The sequence below is a fragment of the Elaeis guineensis genome, chromosome 10 (assembly GCF_000442705.2).
Source record: "Elaeis guineensis isolate ETL-2024a chromosome 10, EG11, whole genome shotgun sequence".
In the NCBI taxonomy this organism is placed as follows: Eukaryota; Viridiplantae; Streptophyta; class Magnoliopsida; order Arecales; family Arecaceae; genus Elaeis; species Elaeis guineensis.
In genome coordinates, this window is record NC_026002.2 from 35,754,819 (window position 1) to 35,780,142 (window position 25,324).

The 25,324-nt window shown below is 37.4% G+C and overlaps 1 protein-coding gene and 1 pseudogene across 1 annotated transcript; both read left to right on the top strand.

Annotated features, from left to right (window-relative positions):
• The first annotated feature begins 9,677 nt into the window (after positions 1 to 9,677).
• On the top strand, positions 9,678 to 15,642 carry LOC105032068 (amino acid permease 8). Its single transcript, XM_010906411.2, has 6 exons — positions 9,678 to 9,853; positions 13,261 to 13,494; positions 13,601 to 13,694; positions 14,002 to 14,362; positions 14,725 to 14,946; positions 15,075 to 15,642. The coding sequence occupies exons 1-6, from the start codon at positions 9,817 to 9,819 to the stop codon at positions 15,504 to 15,506; spliced, it is 1,380 nt and encodes a 459-aa protein (XP_010904713.1). The 5' UTR covers positions 9,678 to 9,816; the 3' UTR covers positions 15,507 to 15,642.
• Positions 15,643 to 20,996: 5,354 nt separating this feature from the next.
• Positions 20,997 to 25,324, top strand: part of LOC105032094 (amino acid permease 8-like) — a 28,522-nt pseudogene continuing 24,194 nt past the window's right edge.

Genomic DNA, 25,324 nt, shown 5'->3' on the forward strand with positions numbered 1-25,324 from the left:
CGTGCAGTCTATTGGAGAAAATTTTAACATCTTTGGAAGTATATTTTGCAAGAAAACCAGATTTTTATTTTTGAGTCGACCCCATGAGTCGACTCATGGCTTAAAGAGCTGAACGGCACGCTGAGATTTTGGCTGGCACTCTCTGTGAGTCAATCTTATGAGTCGACCCATTGGCATGAGTCGACCCTATGAGTCGACCTCTGCTGCTTTGCAGGCTAAAATTACAGAACAGTCATTTTCTGTTCTGTTCCACAGAAGTCGACCCTATGAGTCGACCCATGAGCATGAGTCGACCCTATGAGTCGACCCCTGTGATGGAAAAGTTCCACAACGGCTAGTTTTTAATCCGTTTCAATTGCATTTAATGCTCATTTAATATGCTCTAATGGCTCTATTTCAGCCCAGATTACTCTCCACAATTATTTGAAATTATATAAAGGGACAAAAAGGAGGAAATCAAAGATAAGAAGAGAGAGAGAGACTTTTGAAAAAGGTTCTTCAAGCATTCTTTTCAACCCTAAGCAAGAGCCCTCTTAAAGCATTCAAGAAGCTTTTAATTCAAGTTCACCAACTTCTCAAGTGCTCATTCAAATCTCCAACCACCTTGAGAAAATCAGAAAGAGCTTTCTTCTACTTGAGTAAAGTGTATTTAAAGCTTCATTCGCTCATTAAAAGAGCTTCATCTGTATTTTTGTGCAATTAATTGTAATACTCCTTTTGAGTTATTGTTTTTTATTTGGAAGGGTTCCAAAATATGGGAAGGTTGATCCGAACCTTGAATCGGATTGTGTTGGGTTGGCTTGTACCTGAAAAATAAATGGACTAGCTTGGGATAGCTAGAGTCGGAGTTTTCGACGAGTGTATTCAAGTTGAATACAGTTTAGTGGATTGAAATTCTCAAGTAGGAGCTTGGAGAGTGGATGTAGGTGCAAGGTTGGCACCGAACCACTATAAATCCTCTTGTTTATGTGGTGCTTAATTGCTCTCCTTTTAAAACTTCTTTATTCTCTTGCATTCTTGTATTCAACCATTAGCCTTGAATCAATTACACTCTCCTTACTTATCTTGCTATTGTTAAATAATCTTCATAAGGTGTAAGTTTAGTTTAAAATTTTTAGAAACCCAATTCACCCTCCCCTCTTGGGTTGCATAGCTGGGCAACAGATTTTTTTAGTATTACAGTGTGAGTCATTGGACAGCCTCGGTATACAATTTCCGAATACGAGGGCGAGAGTTCTGCTAACATCTTCTGATAAGACTATGAAAATTAGTTTATGTTGTTTGTATTATATTTTTGTTTTATATTTTACATTATATTGACTGTTTTATTTTTATTATGTAGACTGATTCTATGTCGGATCTTGTGTTGGACGCTCGCCGTGTTTTATCTACGACTGATGAGGATGAACGGATTCGGATATTGCGTGAGATAGAGAGAACAAGTTTTGAAATATTGGTGGCGATTGGTGTTGACCCATATAGCTATGCGCCTTGGTATGGAGCAGCCGATGCATCAGATATGAGATATACACCGTCACCATATATTTCACATATGCCATCACCGCATATTCCGCAGATGTCATCACTAGGTGCTGTATAGATGCCACCGTCTTTTGATCCACAGATGGCAGCATCTTTTTCTTCCTACATTCTCCAGACATCATCGGATACCAGTTGGCCACATGAGTATGACACTTTCTTTTCAGGCCCATCCGTGTATCCAGATGAGAGGGTTGAGGGGGTCGCTCAATCTATAGATGATCCGACAGCATCAGTTATTCCTGAGCAGCATGACCAGCAGATCTCCACTGATATAGGGAAGGAGCCATCACAGCAGGAGCAGGAGCAACCGTTGAAGACCTTCCTGAGAAGGTCCAAGCGATCACGGGTACCACGACGTCCTTGTGGGACTTAGTCTTTTTTAGATTTATACTTAATATTTTTGAAACTTTTATTGTACTATTTTTTATACACTTGATATTTTTATTCTATTTAATATTATTCATTATTAATTTTATTTTATATTATTTAATTTCAAGTGATCGGATATTATGCTTTATAGATATGGATACACATACTCTAATATGTCTCAGAACATTAGGAGAGAAAAAGTTATGCTAAAAGGACTATAGAAATTATAACATAAATAACAATAATATATCGAATAATTTAATTATATTTCTTAAAATTCTTAAAAGTAAGCTAAATCAGACAAGTCGGTGGGGAACCATTAAAGTTCAAGTCGATTTTTTGATATATGAGATGAATCGGACCGCACTGGTACATTTCGATCTGGTACGGGCACGAAAAGTTACGTACAGTGCGACATGGACTGGTATAGAACAATAAGGTTTCGATATAATTTTAAATTTAAAATTATAATTTTTATTTTTTTCTTATTTTTTTTATTTTTTTCTTTTTTTATGATATTTTTATTTTTTTAATTTTTAAGATATATTTTTTTGAGATTTTTTTTAAAAAATTTAATTTTAAAAGGGGATTATAATTTGAAATGATGATTTTTATTTAAATTAAAATTATTTTTTTTAAATTTAAAATTATAATTTTTATTTTTTTCTTATTTTTTTCTTTTTTATTTTCTTTTTTCTTTTTTTACTTTTTAAGGTATTTTTTTGGATATTTTTTTAACAAAATTAATTTTAAAAGGGGATTGTAATTTGAAATGATGATTTTTATTTGAATTAAAATTAAAATTTTTATTTTTTTAAAATTTAGAATTATAATTTTTATTTTTTTTCAATTCAATTCTTTTCCCTTTTTTCTTTTTTTATGATGTTTTTTATTTTTTTTACACTATTTTTTTTCTTTTTTTTTGATATTTTTTTAAAAAAATAATTTGAAATGGAGATAGTAATTTGAAATAATATTTTTTATTTGAATTAAAATTAAAATTTTTATCTTTTTTAAAATTTCAATTTATAATTTTTTCCCATTTTTTTTGCATTTTTTCACTTTTGTTATGACATTTTTTATTTTTTTTATTTTTTTTGAATTCAATTTAAAATTTTAATTTTTTTTATAATTTAAAATTTTAATTTTAATTTTTTCTCATTTGTACCATTTTTTTTCTGTTTTTATGGTATTTTGTTTTAGGTAGTTTTTTTCCTTTGTTTAGAATATTTTTTAAAAAAATTAATTTGAAATGGGAAAAGTAATTTGAAATGATATTTTTTATTTAAATTAAAATTAATTTTTTTTAAAAAAAATTTAAAATTATAATTTTTATTTTTTTCATTTTTTTTTATTTTTATGGTATTTTTTTATTTCTTTAATTTTTTAAGATATATTTTTTAAGATATTTTTTTTAAAAAAATAATTAATTTGAAATGAGAAAAGTAATTTGAAATGATGTTTTTTATTTGAATTAAAATTAAAATTTTTATTTTTTTAAATTTAAAATTATTATTTTTATTATTTTCTCATTTCTTTCTCATTTTTCCTTTTTTTATGATATTTTTTATTTTTTTAATTTTTAAGATTTTTTGAAATACTTTTTTTAAAAAATTTAGTTTTAAATGGGAAAAATAATTTGAAATGATGATTTTTATTTGAATTAAAATTAAAATTTTTATTTTTTAAATTTTAAAATTATAATTTTTATTTTTTTTTCATTTTTCCTTCTTTTATGAAATTTTTTAAAAAAACTTAATTTGAAAAGGAGATTGTAAGTTGAAATGATGATTTTTATTCGAATTAAAATTAAAATTTATATATTCTTAAAATTTAGAATTATAATTTCTATTTTTTTTCAATTTTTTTATGGTATTTTTTATTTTTTTTACACCAATTTTTTTTAGATATTTTTTAAAAAAGATAATTTGAAATGGGGATACTAATTTGAAATGATGATTTTTATTTTAATTAAAATTAAAATTTTTATTTTTAAAAAAATTTAAAATTATAATTTTTATTTTTTTTATTTTTTTATTTTTTAAAAGAAAAATTAAAATCATCAAATTAAATGGCATTTTAGAAAATGCGATTTGATTTGGTGATTTAAATTTTTTTTTTTCCGTCCACGTGGAAAATGGGTGGAATAGGGTGGTGACGTGGCCATCATAAAATCCCATTTTGAATAGTATTTTATACTGTTTGCATCATTTTGGTAAACAAGTTAAAAATTAGATTATTTTTATAAATATATTTTTTAAAATTAATTACGTAAAGCACTCTATTTTTTATTCCATTGAATTTTTAAATTTTTTAAAATTCAATGATATTCTGCATCATGAACTGAGGTTAAAAAAAAATATACTGATACTGTACTTATGGAATATAAATCAAAGTGCAGGATTCTGTAATGGTATCGGATTAATAACAACTAATTAATTTGACCACAAAAGTTATTGCAGTAGAAATTATTATAGATGGTAATATTGGTATCAAAATTTATATTCCTCACATTATAATATAAATAAAAAAATAAAATAAATATGGAATATAAATCAAAGTGCAGAACACTGTAATGGTACCAGATTAATGATGACTAATTAATTTGGCCACAAAAGTTATTAAAGCAGCATATATTATAGATGATAATATTGATGTCAAGATTTATATTCCTCACATTATAATATAAATAAAAAAATAAAATAATTATTTATTTTTTTAAAAAATAATTATCGATTAAGCTTTGCTATGCCATGATAATTAACAAAAATTAAGATTAGATATTAAATAAAATAATTATATTTGTTTAATTTGATATTCAAATATAGTTAGTTTTATGTTACACGTCACTTTACATCAATGTCTTAAGATTCGCATAAAAAATGAACTTATGGTACGAAGAATACACCAAAAATATTGTCTACAGGGAATTTTTTTTGGATTTGCTTACAGATATTTTTGCCGCATGTAATGATATACTATACACTTATATAATTATATAATTATCTATATCATAATATTATGTGGTTGCTTTCATAAAATTTTATATATTTATTTAGATATTCCATTTGTCCAAGCAGGATATTTGGAAATATAGAATATAATCGAATTTATCATTAGAAAAATGAAACTAGAAATAAAAATTAGTGTTGCAAGAATTTGGGATTTGATAAATCTCAATACTTTCTATTAATTTTGATATATATATATATATATATATATATATATATATATATATATGTTCTATAAATTTTTTTCAATAAAATAATTTCATATAGAAAAATACTATTCAAGCATCAATTCATAGGAAAGATTTGATGTAATTTAAGACTATTCTTATTAAAAAAAATATCTATTTTTTTTGAAAGATTAAATGTTGCATAGAATAAAAAAGAAAATTCAGAGCTGCTATGCATAAATATATTATCTACATTAATAAATGGATGATTGTGCAATAGTTGATAATGCTGACAGTGCTATGCATCTTTAAAAATTTAATTTTATTGATTTTGATGAATTATTGATAAAAAATTATAATAATTTTTATTTGATTGGTACATATAAATTTTATTTGCTATAACTTATAAATTTTTGAGAAAATGCTTCTACTGTATTAATCAAATTCTTTTCAGATGTTATTGGTCACGTAGTGGCTATTGGATTTTTTGAATAAATATATAGACAAAAGTTAGTTTATAAGAGGAATTTGTAAATTAAAAATTTGAGGTAACATATATGAGTTTAATTTATCTTTCAATGATCATATAGAATATTATCATTTAAATATATAAATATTTTTGTAGAATGCAGAGATTATCCACTATATCCACTAAAGGACCGGTTGTTTCTATTTTCTCAGGAATGATGGTAAGAACTTATAAAAGTAATTTTTTTATCCTACAAATTTAGCTATTATAATTAAATTCATGATTTCAAAAGTATTTTGTATATCTTTCATCTATCGAGAAATATGCCTATTATCGTGTTCAGCCTTAAAATTTTTTATGGCTCTAAAAATATAGGAGATAGAAGAGTATTGAAGTAGATTAGGACATCAATTTTTTTCAATACTATAGTCAATGAAAAATATAAAGCATCTGTTATGATATGAATATGAATATGAATTTCTATATAGGATAAAAATATCAATTCCATCGATTGAATTTGCAAAGCAAGAGCACCGTACTGTTATTCATCCACATGATGAAAGTATTATCAATAAGAAAATGATAGATGAATTATTGAGATTAGATCGATAGGAGTTTCAGGTATGAAATAAACTGATCAATGGAATGAAATATGCTAATATTTGATATTTAAATTATTTTTTATATTTTTTAGAAAATAATCTTCATATGTAAAGTAGTTATAAAAGAGATCAATATATCCTATAGATGATGGTACAAAATATATTATAGTTACAGAACTGCAGTGAAAGTTTATGATGATAATTTTTGATGTAATCAACATGGAAGGAATGATCAACCTTCAGTATCATAGCATGGTCGTTATATCTTCAATCTCATTTTCATTTTATATAAGCATAGATAATTTTGTATGCAAAGGAATAATATGTAAAATTCTAAAATTTATGGGTATAAATTGAATATTATTGTCGAAGAAGTATTGGTATAACAAACTTTATTATTTTTGAAAAATTGGCTCAATAATTGATCAGAGTCCATGAAATTAATCTTGGGAGTAGTGCAAAAAGATCTGATAGATTCACTCTTTTCGCCGTCGTAAAAAAATTCTCAATGGTGCCCACATTTTTTAAATTATATTTGGTTCGTAGAATTTTAATGATAGTGGATATAATTTCAAGGTAACCAATATTTTTAAGGAAGATAAATCTTAACAGGACAATGTACAAGAATCTTCTACATCTGAATCTTCATCTGCGGTATAAAGTTTTGAAGAATCTATTTTTTCAACTCTTGAAAAAAAAATTCAGCATGAACTTTTTTCAGAAATCACTCACAAAAAATGATTATCAAACACGATATAGTAACATATTTTTGTTATGCATCTTTTTCTTTTTCTTTTAAGAAAAATTTATATTGATTACATCACACTATATGTATAGAAAGGTGTTAACAATCTTACCATAAAAAAAAAATAAAATTAAAGTATTTTAAATCTAATGGTTATGTATGCATATTTTTTCCTTCATTTTGATTTTCATTGCATTGTAGAATTTTCATATTTAAATAATATTTCAAAAAAAATTCTCTATGTTCTTTTTTTAGTTTGAGTGAAGAAGTCCTCACCGACGAAGATTGATGGCATATTTTCTAATTTTTTAGTCCACATCGATTGAATTCCATAGTACATGATGATGTCAAGTATTTTATAGTTGATGTATAAAATTATTTATCATAACATCAGATATCTCATCTATTTTATATTGAATGGCAATATATTGCCAAGAATGAGAAATAAAATCAAGATAGTTCTTTTAGAGATGCAAGATATAATTCCAACTGAAAATTGTTATTTTTTTAAATTATTATTATATTTTTATCAAATTTTTTGATTATTATTTAATTTTGGTCTGCCGTGTAGCATGGGTAACTTGTTAGTAGAACATTATATCTCATGATGTAAAGAATTTAAAGAAAAAAAAGCTGTAAAAATTGAAGAGTGGGAGGAGATGCAGAGAAATAATGAAAAATGTTACCAAAGCTACCAAAATAGACTAAAAGAGACAAAAGTAGATAGGAGGAGTAGAGGAGGAGACAGAGAAGGAAAAAACGAGGACTAAAAGAATATTTTTGACTTTTTTGGGAAAAACATGCGGAAGAAGAGCTAGCAGAGACGAAAAGAAGAGATAAACGAGAAAGAAAAAAAAGAAAAAGAAGAGAAGCCGAAAGATTTTACGGGAATATTTCAGACCCTTCTTTTTTCTGAAAGCCTGTGGGCGGTAAACAGACAGCCCTCATCTGGTGGCGACCGTTAAAGAGCTCTAATGGGACATGATTGCTGTCTCTCTCTCCTTTTTCCAACAAGTGGAGAAAGAGGAAGTGAGACGCTGTCCCTTTGCTTTGTCGATGGAATCTTTATAACGGAAGATATTTTCGTAATAATATTAGTCACTTCACTCTAACCTATTTGAAACAACTTTACTTTAACTGTGATAATGAAATAAAGTAAAAAATAGAAATATAAATACAAATATATTTGAAGTAATGGGCTGGACTGCACGGGGAATTTATGCCAGCTGTGGCCATCTTCAAAGTATCAAGTTAGCATTTACTTGTAAATAATTTTTTTAAAAAAATATCATGCTGATGGTGTATTGTTAATAGAATTTGAATCTATACCATCCTCAGAAACATGACCTAGCAAACAAATGAGTCATGATTTTAGATAATTACGTCATAATTCAATTGCTATAATAGTTTGGACCACTTCTCGTTATGTAATTATGATAGATAATCTAGGAAAATAGTAATGGCTGTTGTTTTTCATTATCGAACATTATAACATATATACTACTGCAAGGTAATTCGCCAATACCTTTTAAAATGTACCAATATATTTTTTAGATTTTTTTATCTCAAACAACTGATGATATGGTCCAAAAATAATAATATTATACAATAAAAAATGAAGAAACTAGTAACACAGTATTTTTTTTTTATTATAACTTGTTATTTTCATTACAATACTGCCCTCGCTTTAGTAATTATTTTATGGATAAAAATTTGAAAAATTATTTTTTGAGGTAAATAAGGGATATTATAATATCTGTTATTATAATCGTTATAATAGTAACTCATTGTTTCAAATCTCGAATCGATGTTATTTGAAGTCTTCTTCCTCCATCTTCAGCACCCACTCCCATGGTTTTTCCTGGCGGCTCTTAGTGAAATCTGGTGCGGTACCACCACGTTCTCTTCCCTTTAGCAGCCTAGCCAAAACAGCTTCTAAATGGAACTCTTACTTTCATTTAATATCCAATATGGGATTATCGAATATGGGTATTAAAAATTTAATTTTTTTTAAAATATTATAATAATATTATTCGAACAGATATTGGTGCGCTAATGTGAGTTTTTTACTTCAATTTTTGTTTCCATTAAGAGGTTTGCATAAAAAAATTTAATGGGATTGTAGATTTTATTTTTGAATCCGAAACAGGGATGAGAAAGACGGAGAAGAAAGGTTTTTTCCCGTGCCCTCAAATTAGTTAGATAAATATGATCGCAAACTATTATATCACATGCAAATTATTTTATAAAATTATTTATTTAAAAAAATATTAGATAGATTTAATTTATTACATATGCTGTAGATAAAATTAATAAAAAAAATCATAACAATATTTTTTTAACATGCGGATTCTCTACAGTGCATCACATCATATGATGGATGATGCGTGTGACCGCTTGCACGTGCCCGATCGCGTGCAGCTGTCCATTATATGATGGACGGCATGCATAATGCACTACACCGTACGATGCATCATAATATCATAAAAGATTCATATTTATTTTTTTAATATATATATATGATAAATTAAATCTATCTAAAAATTTCTTCTTTCACACTAACCGGTTTAGAGGGTGAAAATTCCAACCTAAAACTGATCACCTTTATTACGTGCCCACAGCTTTGCCCCGTGGCTTCATCTCCCGTTTAATGCAACTCGAAAGTGAAAGCCAACACACACACAGTCACAGAGAGAGAGAGAGAGAGAGAGAGAGAGAGAGTTGACCCATTTCCTATAGATGAGTATGGTGTGCTTAAGCACCGGGTGGGTAAAGAGAGATATAAAGAGCTCCATTTCCAGAGTTCCCTTATTAATTGCTGCCCATGGTGACGAGACACGCAATAGCACGGAGGGTGAGGGAGAAGGGTGGGTGCTGATCCAGAGCAAGAAGAAGAGCAAAAAAAGAATATATGGAGTCTGTGGATGATGATGGCCGCATAAGAACAGGTATTTCCTCCAAACCTCTAACAAAATCTAGCCACATATTATTATACATCGGCCTCGTGGTTTCCATCTCGTCCAAAAGCTAGCCTCCCATCTAAAAGCTCTTGTTATCTCGAAGGATATACAGAACTGGTATATATATTTCAAGCTGTCAGCCGGTATGGTGTAATATATCGGTCTAGATCTCTCTCTCTCTCTCGTGTAACTATTTTTATTGGTTGTCAAGCACCGAATGTAAAATTTATGGAAAGGTAGTTAATATACTAGTTCAATTTATTGGCTGATTTATGGTATCATGCTTGTAATATTGACTCTGATATATATATATATATATATATAGATAGATAGATGCATGGCTTCTCCGTCTTCAACCGGTATTTTTGGTTTGTTTCTGTTATCAGCCAGATGATTGAGATGTCTCAAACCTTAGATGTTGAAAATGGTAGCTCCACTCTAGGTTGAATCACTTTCTAGATCTAAATTATTTCATATCAAACACGTTCTTTGGGTATCACTGGTTACATATAAACTGATAATGTAGCGGTGGTGGATCCAGAGAACGCTATTGGCTCGGATTCCATGAAAATAAATAACATTGGTTTGAGAAAATTAAGATCTTGACAGAAGGGAATGTCGTTGGCTTGAATACGAAGAAAATCAATAACATTCGATTGAGAAAATTAAGAGCTTAATAAATGAGAATGAAGACATTAATATGACATATATATATATACAGACACACACACTAAGGGGATGTAGTGAGGTGAGATATATACATTATATAGATGTTTTGCAAGAGACCAAGAGAACGATAACAAAATTATAGGCACAAGTATAGCAATACGACATCTGAAGATATACTATAATTACAAAAATTGGTCAACGATACAACATCATAAGAAGATATATTATATATACCATAATTTGTTTCCTTGCATATCATTATTTACTTCATCATGAGAAGATAATACGTTATGACATACCTATATGAGTTCGGAATTACATAACTAGTTGCTGTGACCTTTTGCACCATTTCGATGTGCAATGGATCATCATCATCTTTATTTCTCTCCTTCTTGATTTTCTGAATTCTGAACTCATGTTTATATGTATCTATATGTGTGGTGTTTGTAGGGCTGGCAAAATATGATCCGATTCATCAATTCGATCCATATTCGACCCGCCATAAACAAGTTTGGGTTTACACTAAATAGATTTAACCATAAATGAGTCAAACCGTTTAAATCGTTTAATAAGTAGATCGGATTTGAGTTTTAGATATCTGACCCATTTAATCCGTTTAATATTCAGATCGGATTGAGTCAGATAACCAATTTAACCTGTTTAACCTATTTCTGACCTATTTAATCCGATCTGTTTAACCTGTTTAATTCATTTAAGATCCGTTTAACCTGTTTAAAACCTATTTAACCTCTTTCTGATCCATTTAACCCGATCATAACCCGTTTAACCTGTTTAACCTAATTTTATCTATTTAATAAACGGGTTAAACAGATCGGATCGGGTTACTTGTTTAATAAATAGGTCGGATTCAGATTTGAATTTTTGATCAGTTTAATAAATAGGTCGGATTTGGATTGATGATTTTCTGACATGATCCGTTTATGATCCGATCCATTTATGATCCGATCCTATCCGATTGCCACCCCTAGGTGCTTGCATGCTGCTTACGTGTTGCCGATGTCTTATGATCATGGTGTTAATTTCTCAGAATAATTTTAATATATGTTGCATGGAATAACATAAAAGGCTTTTTTTTTTTTTTCAATTTTGTTTTAATTTTTTTTTTCATAAATATTTATGCCCAATATTATTAAAAATTAAGGAAATGCATGCTCAAATATGCTGCGTGCAACCTTTAACTATAAGACACCATTCTCTATGCATGTCATGATATGCCATCGGAACTGTTTATTAAAGTTGAGGGCCATCCAAGCACCATCTACGTGGTGGGATGAGTTGCACATCCTATGCCATCATCACCAACCCAATACTTTGTGAGTTGGCAGTCACTAAATGTATTCGTACTTATCTATTGTAGAACCTTTATTGATCTCATAGGGTTGTCAAGGTCAAACCTTTCACTGCTTTAGTTCACGAAGCCATCGTAACCTGTGTTTAATCCACCTTAATGGTGAGAGGATACCCAGCATTCCCAAAAATGGGGAGCTTACCATTGATTACCACTAGGGCGAGTGCCTCATACATTAAAGTAGGTAGCATGGTATGTTTTCCACAGTTTAAGGTGGACTCTCCACCTTCCTTGAGGAATCTTCTTTGCTTTAAAATTGATTCCTTCTTTTCTCTCAAAAAAATTGGAGTCCTTCTCCTGGACTATGATCCAGCACGATGTATATGGCAGCCTAGCGGACACATCAGCTGGCATTTTTGATCTTATGGTGGTCCATCAGAATTAGTCTTCCACTTAACAAGAACAGTTCTGAATTAACGGGTGGGTTTTGAGTGCATTATATATTGCTATCATATCTTGGCTGGATGATTGCTTGTATGAATAGACTGTGGTCAAGTGTCACTTTGGATCACCATGCTATGGGTACTTTATAATCTAATTGGCTGTTAATTAAAGTGTACTTTATTGTGCATATCTTTAACCTGTCACTTGGTTTCTTGAACTCTTAAAAGTAATATATGATTTCTCTGTCAAAGTCTGGTGACACATGAATTAGGAAGGCATTAGAAGTTAGTGGGCTGGTGTGACACCAATAGGCTCAAATTATGCTTTTAATCCTTTCTACTTTTAGCATTTCCTCACAGGCCATGTAATTGCTGTTGAACTTGGATTGCTCTCTTGAAGGGGACCAGGCACAGGCCACATGGTGCAATCTAACAATGCCACCTAACAGCTTAAAGTCACTTTGTGCATTACCCAAGTTTTTGGAGTCTGATAATTTGGTGTTATTTGGGCAGGAGTTGTTAATAACAGGAGAAATAATCAAATTGTTAATACTAGTTAAAGGTCTATTTGGATCACTATGCCATGGGTAGAGATCAATATGCGGAAGATTAATACTTCAGTTGCTAAGCTTGATATACTTCCTCGTTTTCTTTTGAGTAGGAAACTTGATACACATTTGGACCAAACTTGTTATGCAAAATGAATCAATCAGATGCACAGATTAGAGTTAGATTTTTTTTTTTTTTTTTCTTGAGTTGAAAAGATCAAATATCTCCAAGCTTCACCATTCTATCAAAGGTTTTCTGAAGCATAATGGAAGAAACATAAGAAATACAAAATGTTAATAAGAAATGATCCATCTTTGAGTGAAAACAATTGAAAACTTTGGTATGTTTCTGAAAACATGGGTTCTCACATGACACTCTCACATCATAGCCTTTTTCCTTCACTAATCTCCCAAGAATTCCTGCAGGAACTGTGTGGACAGCAACAACACATGCAATTACTGCTGTCATAGGATCAGGTGTACTGGCGTTGCCATGGAGTGTAGCACAACTGGGATGGATCATTGGCCCTCTAGCTCTCATTGCTTGTGCCTACGTGACTTACTACACTGCCATTCTACTTTGCGACTGCTATCGAACTCCTGATCCAATCCATGGAAGGAGGAACTACACATACATGGATGTTGTTAGATCATGCCTTGGTAATTGATTGTACAATGCATCCTCTATATGGTATCACCAAACATTTAGTTACTGTTCCATCAGTTTGTTTCCTACCATCTAATTTTGTTAAACTCTGCTGTTTAGGGCCCAGAGATGTAGTTATATGTGGTCTTGCACAGTATGCGATGCTTTGGGGAACTATGATTGGATACACAATAATTTCTGCAATGAGCATAGTGTGAGTCATTTCATTCACCAAGGCTTTACTTTTAGCTTACTATATATTATCTCTAGTTCTTGCACACTCTGAATCCTAACAAAACTTATCTTCATTCACTTTTGTTGAAAGTTTGAACTCCCAACTATTCTTATGAATAATTCAGCAATGGGGGAGAACTTTATAATCTTTGTTATACGTGAGCTATTTATTGAGATGCTTCCATTATCCTTTAATCTAACCACGTTACATTAGATTTTTCTTACGTTATTCCAAGCTTTCTTGCTTAACTAATTCATCTACATCGACCATGATCCGAACAAGACAGGGCTGTCGTGCGTTCAAATTGCTTCCATTCCAAGGGGCATGATGCGAGTTGCCATGGATCAGGAACGTTATATATGATCATATTTGGCTTCGTCGAAATTGTGTTATCCCAATTCCCAAGCTTGGAGAAGATTACCCTAATTTCGGTGGTCGCCGCCATAATGTCATTTGCATACTTGTTTATTGGATTGTTCTTATGCATAGCAAAGCTTGCTTCTCATGGCTCGATCAGAGGTAACATTTTGGGAGTTAAGATTGGGATCAATGGTGTCTCTGCAACAACCAGGACATGGAACTCATTCCAAGCTCTTGGAAATATAGCTTTCGCATACACTTATTCTATGCTTCTTATAGAAGTCCAGGTACTGCAATTCTGGGTTGCACTAGTGACAATTACCATATGGATCAACTCTTAACCTACATATCTACTTTGTCAGCTTGTGAATAATTCTTCACCAATTTTCTTTAGGTAGAAATTTTATTGAAAGGATAGAACACTACTATGCAAAATTAAAGTGTATTTCCTACATAAAACTACCCTCTTAACACACACTTGAAAATGAGAATTTTACTTCATTTTGTTTATAATTAACCACTAAGAAAACGATCATGTTGTGGAATTGAATTGTGAGTACAACTAAATTGTATAGCACTAGTTATGCATATATTTTATTCTCTCCTACTATTTTGTTTTCTCTATTCTTACTTATTGCTCTTTATGAAGGACACTCTGAAATCACCCCCACCTGAAAACAAGACAATGAAGAGAGCAAGCTTGTATGCAATTGGAGTGACAGCAGCTTTATATATTTCAGTTGGTTGCATAGGATATGCAGCCTTAGGCAATGGTGCTCCTGGAAACATCCTCACTGGATTCTACGAGCCCTTTTGGCTTGTGGACATAGGCAATATTGCAGTCCTCATTCATCTAATTGGGGCTTATCAGGTCACTCACATCTCAAGCCTCCTTCTGTACTCTTCTGTATATACTGATTGAATGTTATCTAGATCAAACAAATGGCAATGAGCTGAAAGCAGTGAACATAAGTTGGTCTTTATGACTGATTGTTTCAGGTGTATGGGCAACCGATCTATGCCAAGTATGAGGAATGGCTTGCGAAGAAACGGCCAGAATTAGCCTTCTTCCACACCGTGTACACAATAGAGCTCCCCTTCTCCAAAGGCTGGACCTTTCGGTTCACTCTGTGCAGGCTCGTCCTTCGATCGGCCTTCGTCGTGTTAACAACATTGATAGCACTGATGCTACCCTTCTTCAACGCAATCCTTGGATTGCTTGGTGCAATTGCCTTCTGGCCATTGACGGTGTACTACCCAACGACTTGTTACATGGCTCAAGCCAAGATCAAGCGAGGAGAGGCGAAGTGGATGGTGCTCCAGTGCTTGAAAATGGTCGCACTCCTCGTCTCGCTCCTGGCTGCCGTCGGATCAATTGCAGACATTGCTCAACGTCTCAAGCATGTAACAGTGTTTAAGGCCGAGTTATAAGTGGTATTATGCTAAATAACTGGAAATGATATCTTCATGTAAGTCATGCCGTCGGATCGGTTGGAGTTTGTAAGGTGGAATTTTATAACCAAGTTTCTGGTTGCGAACCAAGTTGACACGCCTTTCCAAATTAAAATGAGGACTCTGGTTGTAAGAAAATGCTGGTATAGGGATATAATGCGGATTTTTATAATTAGCTGTACCTTTTTTTATCAGCATCTGGACTGAAGGAGATGTTAATTTTAAATGAAAAGATAACTATATCTAGATTATTTTTTTCCTTTTCATTAAAAATGAGGAGTTAACCACCTGATTTGTAAAGGTAACAAAGTACAATCACAGACTTTCCATTTGCAGGGAAATAACAAGCGCATGAATTTATCAAGATTTATTTATCTTTTTTTGACCTATGAAAATCTGTCACATACTCAAGGTCGAACTTCCTATATAACTTGGAATTGTCTAAAATGCACCCTTCATGGAGAAGAATGCTAGATGGATGTGCATGCCTATTAGAAAGAATGATGTGTTCTGTGAATTGTAGTTGTTAATAAGTTAGGTTGTCAATAGTGCTATATGACTGACAGATTTCAGTAACAGTGCTATCCTTACAATCAGCCCTTTCCATTGCCCTCATTTATTATTGCAACAGAAATACTGACCATTGCATCTGCCCTATCAAGCCTTGGACTGGTGGATATTGTGATAGATAGAACCAGATGTAAAACAAGAATATTTTCCCTTTTCTGAGTAACTTATAAGTATGAATTTTGAGAAAAGGGAAAAGGACATAGATCATTCACCAAATGACTTTTCAGTTCCTTGGTCTTCATTAAAACTACCATTCTTGTTCATGTACTGCATCAATCTTTGATTGCCATATCAATCCAGTGAACTAATCCGTAGTACGACAGATCATTGGTAACGATATCTTAAAAAATGATATTGTATCGCATAAACAATGAAAATATCGAATAACTACTGCATTATAGTGCTTTAAAAGGCCTAAATGACAAACATAATTCAGCTGCCTGATTGTATATATAGCATCATGTAATATAGCATTGCAACAATCATCAAATTATATTTTTGCATACAATACCACAACCAGGAATTTGATAATATTGCATATCATGATACCTTTCCTTATATCCATTTACAAATCATATGACAATGTGATGCTTTCGATCATCATCGACTTCTCATCCTGCTCCATTATCACCTCTACTAGCTCACTTTTCTTATCGAAGAAGATTGGCAGCATTTCGCCGCGCAACATGGGGCAGAAGAACTAGCCATTGGTATCTTGATCCTTGGCCCCCTCAAAAACCTATACAGGGAAGAAGAGCTCCCAAGAATAAGATAATTGTTTTCTATCTTTGGTTAACTTAGCAGGCCACCATGATTATTCTAGGCGATGGAAGACTAACAGGTGGATTATCTTGCAAAGAAAAATAATTTTGTATAGATCAACTTGTAAAGATAGATAAGAAGAGGTGTTGTATGCAAATTAATAAAAAATATTTGATTCAAGATCAGAATTGGAATCGAGGTCATATCCTTTGAAATCAAAATGAGAATGAAATTTGGATTCTGGAGAAGAATAAGGTTTGAGTTTTGGTGGATTGGATATTCTCACTCTCCCATGGACTGGAAACAAACTGGAGTAGGGACGGAACTTCCCCACCGAACAGCAATAACGGCCGTCATGATGACAGATGATGCTAAAAGGATGCTATTTTGTGCACTAATGAAACCACATCACTAACTGCACAGGCGGTTCCTCTACTTTTCATTTATTCTCTCAAGGATCGAAGTTTTTTAACCGACAAGTGTCACATCCTGCCTCTCCATCGTCAACAAATGACTGCCATGCCTGCATTTCTTTGAGGGAAAAGCCTACGGTAAACCCCACGTTTAGCATATGTGAATGGGCGATGATTGATACGTACGATTTTTTTTTTTTTTTTCCCCTCATGCGATCCGATCAACACATAAACACATACGGTGGTTGGATGGTTAAGTAATATTTATTTAAATTATTTAAATATTTTTAAAATTTATCCATTTCGATACGATAAATAATAATGACTCTGCATGCGATAATATGATAGACGATGACGATCCGATCATAATTTCATGATCGAACCATCATCGTCTGTTACATCATCATGCATGTTTATATATATATTAAAATATTAAAAAAAAAAGAATGGATATATTTTCAAGTGATTGGATCATGAACGAAAAAAAAAGAAATGAAGAGAATAAAAAAAAATAAAAAAAAAACTTTCATATATGTCAACCATCGATCATTTGCATATGCGAATGTATTTATTATAGGCTTCCCTCTTTAGATCTCCCAACGCACCAAACCGCCCCTCCCCCCCGCCCCCCCCCCTCCCCGCTTCATTCTCTGGTACACACATGCAGCAGGGTGGGGATGATGGCCGCATTAGGACAGGACAGGTGTCTTTCTGTCTGCATGGCCTTAAACACCTTTATTTCAAATTTTCACAATGGAGGTTCTAACAATGTAGTTTTTATGGTGGGTGTCAACCTTTTGAGGTGCTGCTGCTAGTTCACTTTTTTATTTTTCCCTTTTATTTTTCAGATCATCAGTGCAGAACTGCATATGTTTAGAGGACCCACCATCATTTCTTTACCATGCATTAATCTACCTTTTGTCGATCCTCATAAAGAAACTACGCTTGAAAAGCATAGAAAATCCCACCCAAACAAAAAGCATGGAAACTTGTTCTTCTTCCTTGCTTTTGTTTTTATTTGTATTTTTTGTTTTTGTTTCGTAATGAAGAGGAAAGGCTGCTTTAGCCCCTGCATGCATGTATGGCTCGATACATCTAGCGGAAGAACCCAAGGAAACCGATTGCTGCAGGAAAGCATGAAAACTTATCAGTTCTGCTCCTCTTGGCTGAGTATCCCACTAGGGGCTATTGTCTAGCAGCTAAAATAGGCTGCATAAAGCTTGATGGTTATCACAATGATTTAATCACGAGCCAACAAGTGTCACCATTGTTAAGTGCACCTTTGTTTGAAAGATTCCTTTTGCTATCTTTGCTAGGAGATATAGATAATATTTATGAGAAAATGGGCATTATTTATATATAGGTGGCTTCACAACATTTTCATATTAACAAACTGACAACACATGGGAAGTTACAAGTGGTTTTCATCATTCAACACAAGGTTAGTCTTTATATATATATATATATGTATAAAAGAAGATGGAAGGCCCCACCAGATATTTTCCATGGCATTATTAAAGATGAAATAAACAAAAGCAGCAATCCTGCTACTGATTATTTTAATACAGTTAAGCATGGATAGAAAAGCCTATGGGAAACGAAACAAACTTGGTCCAGAAGGATATAATACCGCATAGATAGCGCGAAGACAAGCAAAAAAGCACAGAAGCACCACCAAGTAAAAGAACAAAACTACCATGCCTCCTTCAGAGGTCTCAATATTAAGTGCCCCTGTTATCCCAACAGTCCCTCATCGGTCGGTAGCTCCTATTCAGCCAACGATCAGAGCCTTCATTCTGCACCAACATTTGTGTCTCAGAGCAATCAGTTTCTTAGACTTCCCTGGGATTTCAATTGTCCATTGTCCACTGAAGAAGACAGAGTAGCTTAACACTTATAGAGCAGAGTTTTCCTTCAAAAGAATGAAAAAGATAACTGTTGGGATATACCGACTGACCCCCATATCCCGACTCACCGTCGGACCCGACTCTACCGACCGCACTGATCGACGACTGCCGATAATAGCTGCCGACATTGTTCGACTGAAGAAGTGTCGGCCGAACCGACCCATGCTATTTCCGACCGATCGAGCGGCCGAACTCCTATTACCGACTCACTGTCGGGGGCGATAGCCGACGTCCGACTTAAGCAAGACACCTGACCAGCCGACGATGCCTCCGGATCATCACCCGACATCCCACAACCAAATGTCGATGTATGGTCGGTCGGCTTCCTCAAATGCCGTACGACTACTGAGGGCCGCCGTCCTGACAAAGGCATGCGGCATAGCCGCCCTGGGACATTGTCCTGCCGAGGACATAGATTCGTTCTGACAACCCGTGGCGATTTGACAGCCCACGGCGACTCTGACAACCTCCGACGATTTGACAACTCCTCCCATTGTCTGCGTCATTAATGACGGCGCCATGCCGCGCTCTACTATAAAACGGGGAAGGCAACAGCGCTAGAGGAGGTTCTTTCAAAACCCCTGAACTCCCCCCTCTCTAGCTCTCTCTCTCTCATCGCTGAGCTCCTTGATTCTTTTCTACTGTTGCCTAGTCTCCTCTCTGACTTGACCGTCGGAGAGTCCCCACAGGAGTCACCTCCGGTCAGTGCGGATTTCTTTTGCAGGCGCTCGTTCCCGGCGACTAGGCGACGAGGGGATTGGCCGCAACAGGTTTGACACACCAGGTAGGGGGGATCACGACCTCCATAGCACTCGAAACATCCTTTCGAAATGACAAGAACCAGAGCTCAATGATCGAGGGCTACCGAGTCGGCGAGGCGCTCTACCCGCCGGCAAGAGGCCCCTCCTCCACCTTCCATGACGGAGCCCAGCTCTTTGCATCTGGTGGCAACTACGGAGGTGCAAATTGCGGCGATCGTGCGGCAAATGACCGTTCTGACGGACGCAGTCAAAAGCCTTCAATAGCAACCGACTAAGTTGCCGCAACTGCCGGTGGAACAACCGGCGACGCACCCTCTGCCGTCCAAAAGCAGCCGCTGACGCCTGCGTTAGCTCCCGTCTCCTCCTCAAGAGCAGTCGCCTCAGCACTCCCGCCGAGAAGGAGCAAGGCGGCCACGGCGTGACCCTCACCAGTCTCGACGTCCCTCTCCTTCCCAGCTGGAGTGGGCAAGGAAGGGGAAGCGGCCGAGGACACCGTCCGCCTCACCCTCACATTCTTCGGGAGGTTCGACTCCTGGGGTTTCTCAACATCGACAGTTGGACGACTACGAACGCAGGTTCGAAGAAATCGACCGTCGGCTCGCTCAACTCCAGGTGGATGGTCAGAAGTCTTCGAACGACGTCGACTTCCGGACCACCCAACCTCTCTCCCGACTCATCCTCGACGAGCCGATCTCTAGTCGGTTTAAGGTGCCGCACGTGGAGCCTTACGATGGCTCCACCGACCCAATTGACCATCTGGAGAGCTACAAGGCTCTCATGATAATACAGGGGGCGACCGATGCCCTCCTTTGCATCGGCTTCCCCGCAACGCTCTGTAAAGCCGCTCGGGCTTGGTACTCTGGCCTCCGCTCGGAGAGTGTCCACTCTTTTGGTCAACTCGAACATGCTTTCGTGGCCCATTTCAGCACTAGCCGAAAGCCCCCACGAACCTCGGACAGCCTTTTTTCCCTCAAGCAGAGAGAAAACGAGACGCTCCGACACTTTGTGGCCCGGTTCAATACGGCCACACTTGAGGTCCGGGACCTCAACGAAGACATGGCTATCTCGACCATAAAGTGGGGACTAAGAGGGTCTCGGTTCACCTATTCCTTGGACAAGACCCTCCTCCGGATGTATGCCGAATTGCTAGAGCACGCATACAAATACATGCGCGCAGACGAAGGAGCTTTCGACCGGTGCCTGACTGAGGGCACGGGTCAGAAAAAGAAGCGGAAGAAAAATCGGGCTCCTGCTGAACCCAGCGAGCCCCACTGATAGACGGGTCTCGTCCCGACAACGGAGTCTGAGACCGACGCATCGCAGGTATGACTCCTACACTCCTCTCCCTGCTCCTCATACGCAGATCCTGATAGAGATCGAACCAACGGCTCGATCATCGATTGCCGAACCAACGGCCTCGACCTCTGAAGGCAAAAGGCCCTGACCAACATGACTCGATCGCCGATCGTCGAATCAACGGTTCGATCACCGATCACCGAACCAACAGCCTCGGTCTCTGAAGGCAAAAGGCCCCGACCAACATGGCTCGATCATCGATCATCGAACCGACGGCCTCGGCTTCTGAAGGCAAAAGGCTCCGACCAACATGGCTCGATCGTCGATTGCCGAATCAACGACTCGATCATCGATCGCCAAACCGACGGTCTCGACCTCTGAAGGCAAAAGGCACCGACCAACATGGCTCGATCGTCGATCGCCGAATCAACGGCTCGATCACCGATCATCGAACCAATGACGCGATCACCGACCAACATGGCTTGATCGCCGATCGCCGAATCAACGGCTCGATCATCGATCACCGAACCAACGGCCTCAGCCTCTGAAGGCAAAAGGCCCCGACCAACATGGCTCGATCATCGATCGCCGAATCAACGGCTCGATCATCGATCGCCGAACTGACAGCCTCGGCCTCTGAAGGCAAAAGGCCCCGACCAACATGGCTCGATTGTCGATCGTCGAATCAACGGTTCGATCATCGATCACCGAACCGACGACCTCGGCTTCTGAAGGCAAAAGGCCCCGACCAACACGGCTTGATCGTCGATCGTCGAATCAATGGCTCGATCATCGATTGTCGAACCAACGGCTCGATCGTCGACCAACATGGCTCGATCGCCGATCGTCGAATCAACGGCTCGATCACCGATCGTCGAACCGACGGCCTCGACCTCTGAAGGCAAAAGGCTCTGACCAACATGGTCGATCGTCGATCGTCGAATTAATGGCTCGATCACTGATCATCGAACCGACGACCTCGACCTCTGAAAGCACAAAGGCCTCGACCAACACGGCCGATCGCTGATCACCGAATCAACGACTCGATCACCGATCGCCAAACCGACGGCCTCGGCCTCTGAAGGCAAAAGGCCCCGACCAACACGGCGATCGTCGATCGTCGAATCAATGGCTCGATCATCGATCGTCGAACCGACGACCTCGACCTTTTAAGGCAAAAGGCCTCGACCAACATGGCGATCGTCGATCGCCGAATCAACGGCTCGATCATCGATCGTCGAACCGACGGCCTCGGCCTCTGAAGGTACAAAGGCCTCGACCAACACGACCGATCGTCGAATCAACGGCTCGATCACTGATCGCCGAACCATCGGCCTCGGCCTCTGAAGGCACAAAGGCCCCGACCAATGCAGCTCGATCATCGATTGCCGAACCGACGGCCTCGACCTCTGAAGGCACAAAGGCCTCGACCAACACGGTCGATCGTCGATCGTCGAATCAACGGCTCGATCATCGATCGTCGAATCGTCGACCTCAACCTCTGAAGGCAAAAGGCCCCGACCAATACGGCTCGATCGTCGATCGCCGAATTAATGGCTCGATCACCGATCGTCGAACCGACGGCCTCGGCCTCTGAAGGTAGAAAGGCCTCGACCAACACGGTCGATCGTCGATCGTCGAATCAATGGCTCGATCACCGATCGCCGAACCGACGACCTCAGCCTCTGAAGGCAAAAGGCCCCAACCAACACGGCGATCGTCGAATCAACGGCTCGATCACCGATCACCGAACCAACGGCCTCGGCCTCTGAAGGCACAAAGGCCTCGACCAACACGGCTGATCGCCGAATCAACGGCTCGATCACCGATCGCCGAACCGACGGCCTTGACCTCTGAAGGCATAAAGGCCCCGACCAATGCGGCCCGATCACCGATCGTCGAACCGATGGCCTCGGCCTCTGAAGGCACAAAGACCTCGACCAACACGGTCGATTGCTGATCGTCGAATCAACAGCTCGATCACCGCTTGCCGAACCGACGGCCCCGCCTCTGAAGGCAAAGGGCTTTGACCAATGCGGCCGGCTAACTTGCCAACTTAGCTTCGACTAAGAAAAGGCAAAATGCCAAGACAACCGCGACATACCCGCCCGACCAAGGTTTGGGCAACGGGTATTCGACTTGCGACATACCGATCCAGTCACGACCGATCGAAGGATATTCGACTTGCTACCGTCTATCATATGACTCGACATGCTATGTCAACGGATATTCGACTTGCGACATACCGACCCGATCATGGCCGGTCGAAGGATATTTGGCTTGCCACCGTCTATCATATGACTCGACATGCTACGTCAATGGATCTTCGACTTGCCATCGTTATCCTATCCAAATACGTCGGACGCTACTCGACCATCAGACTCTGCGGAATGATCGTGTCGACGAGCAACGTTCGGAGGTTGGCCGACCTCCAACCCAACGTGCATGCTAGACCTGCAGTCGGGACGACCGACATCGGATCGTTCATTGATGCGATCGCCAGAGTCAGGGCAAGACATGACGGAAAACCACTCCTTTCGCCCGAAGCCGTCGCCCACATGTTCACGCGAGCCAACACGACATCGGACTCAAGAGTGGGGGAGGCAACTGTTGGGATATACCGACTGACCCCCATACCCTGACTCACCGTCGGGCCCGACTCTACTGACCGCACTGATCGACGACTGCCGATAGTAGCTGCCGATATTGTTCGACTGAAGGAGTGTCGGTCGAACAGACCCATGCTGTTCCCGACCGATCGAGCGACCGAACCCCTATTACCGACTCACTATCGGGGGCGGTAGCCGACGTCCGACTTAAGCAAGACACCTGACCAGCCGATGGTGCCTCCGGATCATCACCCGACATCGCACAACCAAATGCCGATGTATGGTCGGTCGGCTTCCTCAAACGCCATACAACTACTGAGGACTGCCGTCCTGACAAAGGCATGCGGCATAGCCGCCCTGGGACATTGTCCTACTGAGGACATGGGTTCGTTCTGACAACCCGCGGCGATTTGATAGCCCACGGCGACTCTGACAGCCTCCGGCGATTTGACAACTCCTCTCATTGTCTGCGTCATTAATGATGGCGCCATGCCTCGCTCTACTATAAAACGAGGAAGGCAACAGTGCTGGAGGAGGTTCTTTCGAAACCCCTGAACTCTCCCCTCTCTAGCTCTCTCTCTCTCTCATCGCTGAGCTCCTTGATTCTTTCCTACTGTTGCCTAGTCTTCTCTCTGACTTGACCGTCGGAGGGTCCCGCCGGAGTCACCTCCAGTCAGTACGGACTTCTTTTGCAGGTGCTCGTTCCTGGCGACCAGGCAACGAGGGGATTGGCCGCAATAATAACTAACAACAATATCCACATTTGGTTCATTCAAATTAAGCAGGATGTAGCTAGAGTCTTTCATTTCAAACCTTTTTCCCTTGAAAAACTTGTTTGAGTCATGCAATTCAATCACTCAAAAAATTGCATGGCCAAATTTCTTAGCATTCTCTAAATTGAAGCAATCATCATTTTACAACTTAATGGATTTGGTTAACAATACAATATGCATAAGGTACTTCTCTACTTAAAAACTCTGAAAATTAATTCTGAAAAATTTGCACGCAAGCATCATTCAGTTCAACGAGGTATGAAACAAAGAAAAACAGAGAAAATGTCAGAGTAGAAACAATAATGAAAAGACTCCAACCACATCTCTGGCCTCCAGTCATGTGCATATGCATGTGCATGGGTATGCATTTGCATGTGCATCTCTTTGTGTGTCTGCATGCACATGCATGTTCACGTGCATGTGCAAGATCTGATAATCTCTGCTACTAATCCAGTTTAACCCACTTTCAAAAGAGAAGCTTCACAGGAGGTCTCTGCTTGTACGCAGAGACTGGAATTACCACCTGCAAAATAACTTTTAGATAAACATCATGTCACGCCCCAAATCCAACACCTAAGTTGGGCATGAGACACGGCCACACAATCTTAGAGCAATACCCTGAGGATCATGTAAGACCTAATAATTTAACACTTCAAAATTTTAAATAACCAATTAAATACCAAATCAATCAACCGAGTCACAACTT

Bases quoted from the DNA above. Each gene is read 5' to 3' on its own strand.
- LOC105032068 (XM_010906411.2), top strand. From the start codon at position 9,817: ATGGAGTCTGTGGATGATGATGGCCGCATAAGAACAG. The intron at 13,495-13,600 runs GTAATTGATTGT...TCTGCTGTTTAG, and splicing joins TGTTGTTAGATCATGCCTTG to GGCCCAGAGATGTAGTTATA. The intron at 14,363-14,724 runs GTACTGCAATTC...CTCTTTATGAAG, and splicing joins TGCTTCTTATAGAAGTCCAG to GACACTCTGAAATCACCCCC.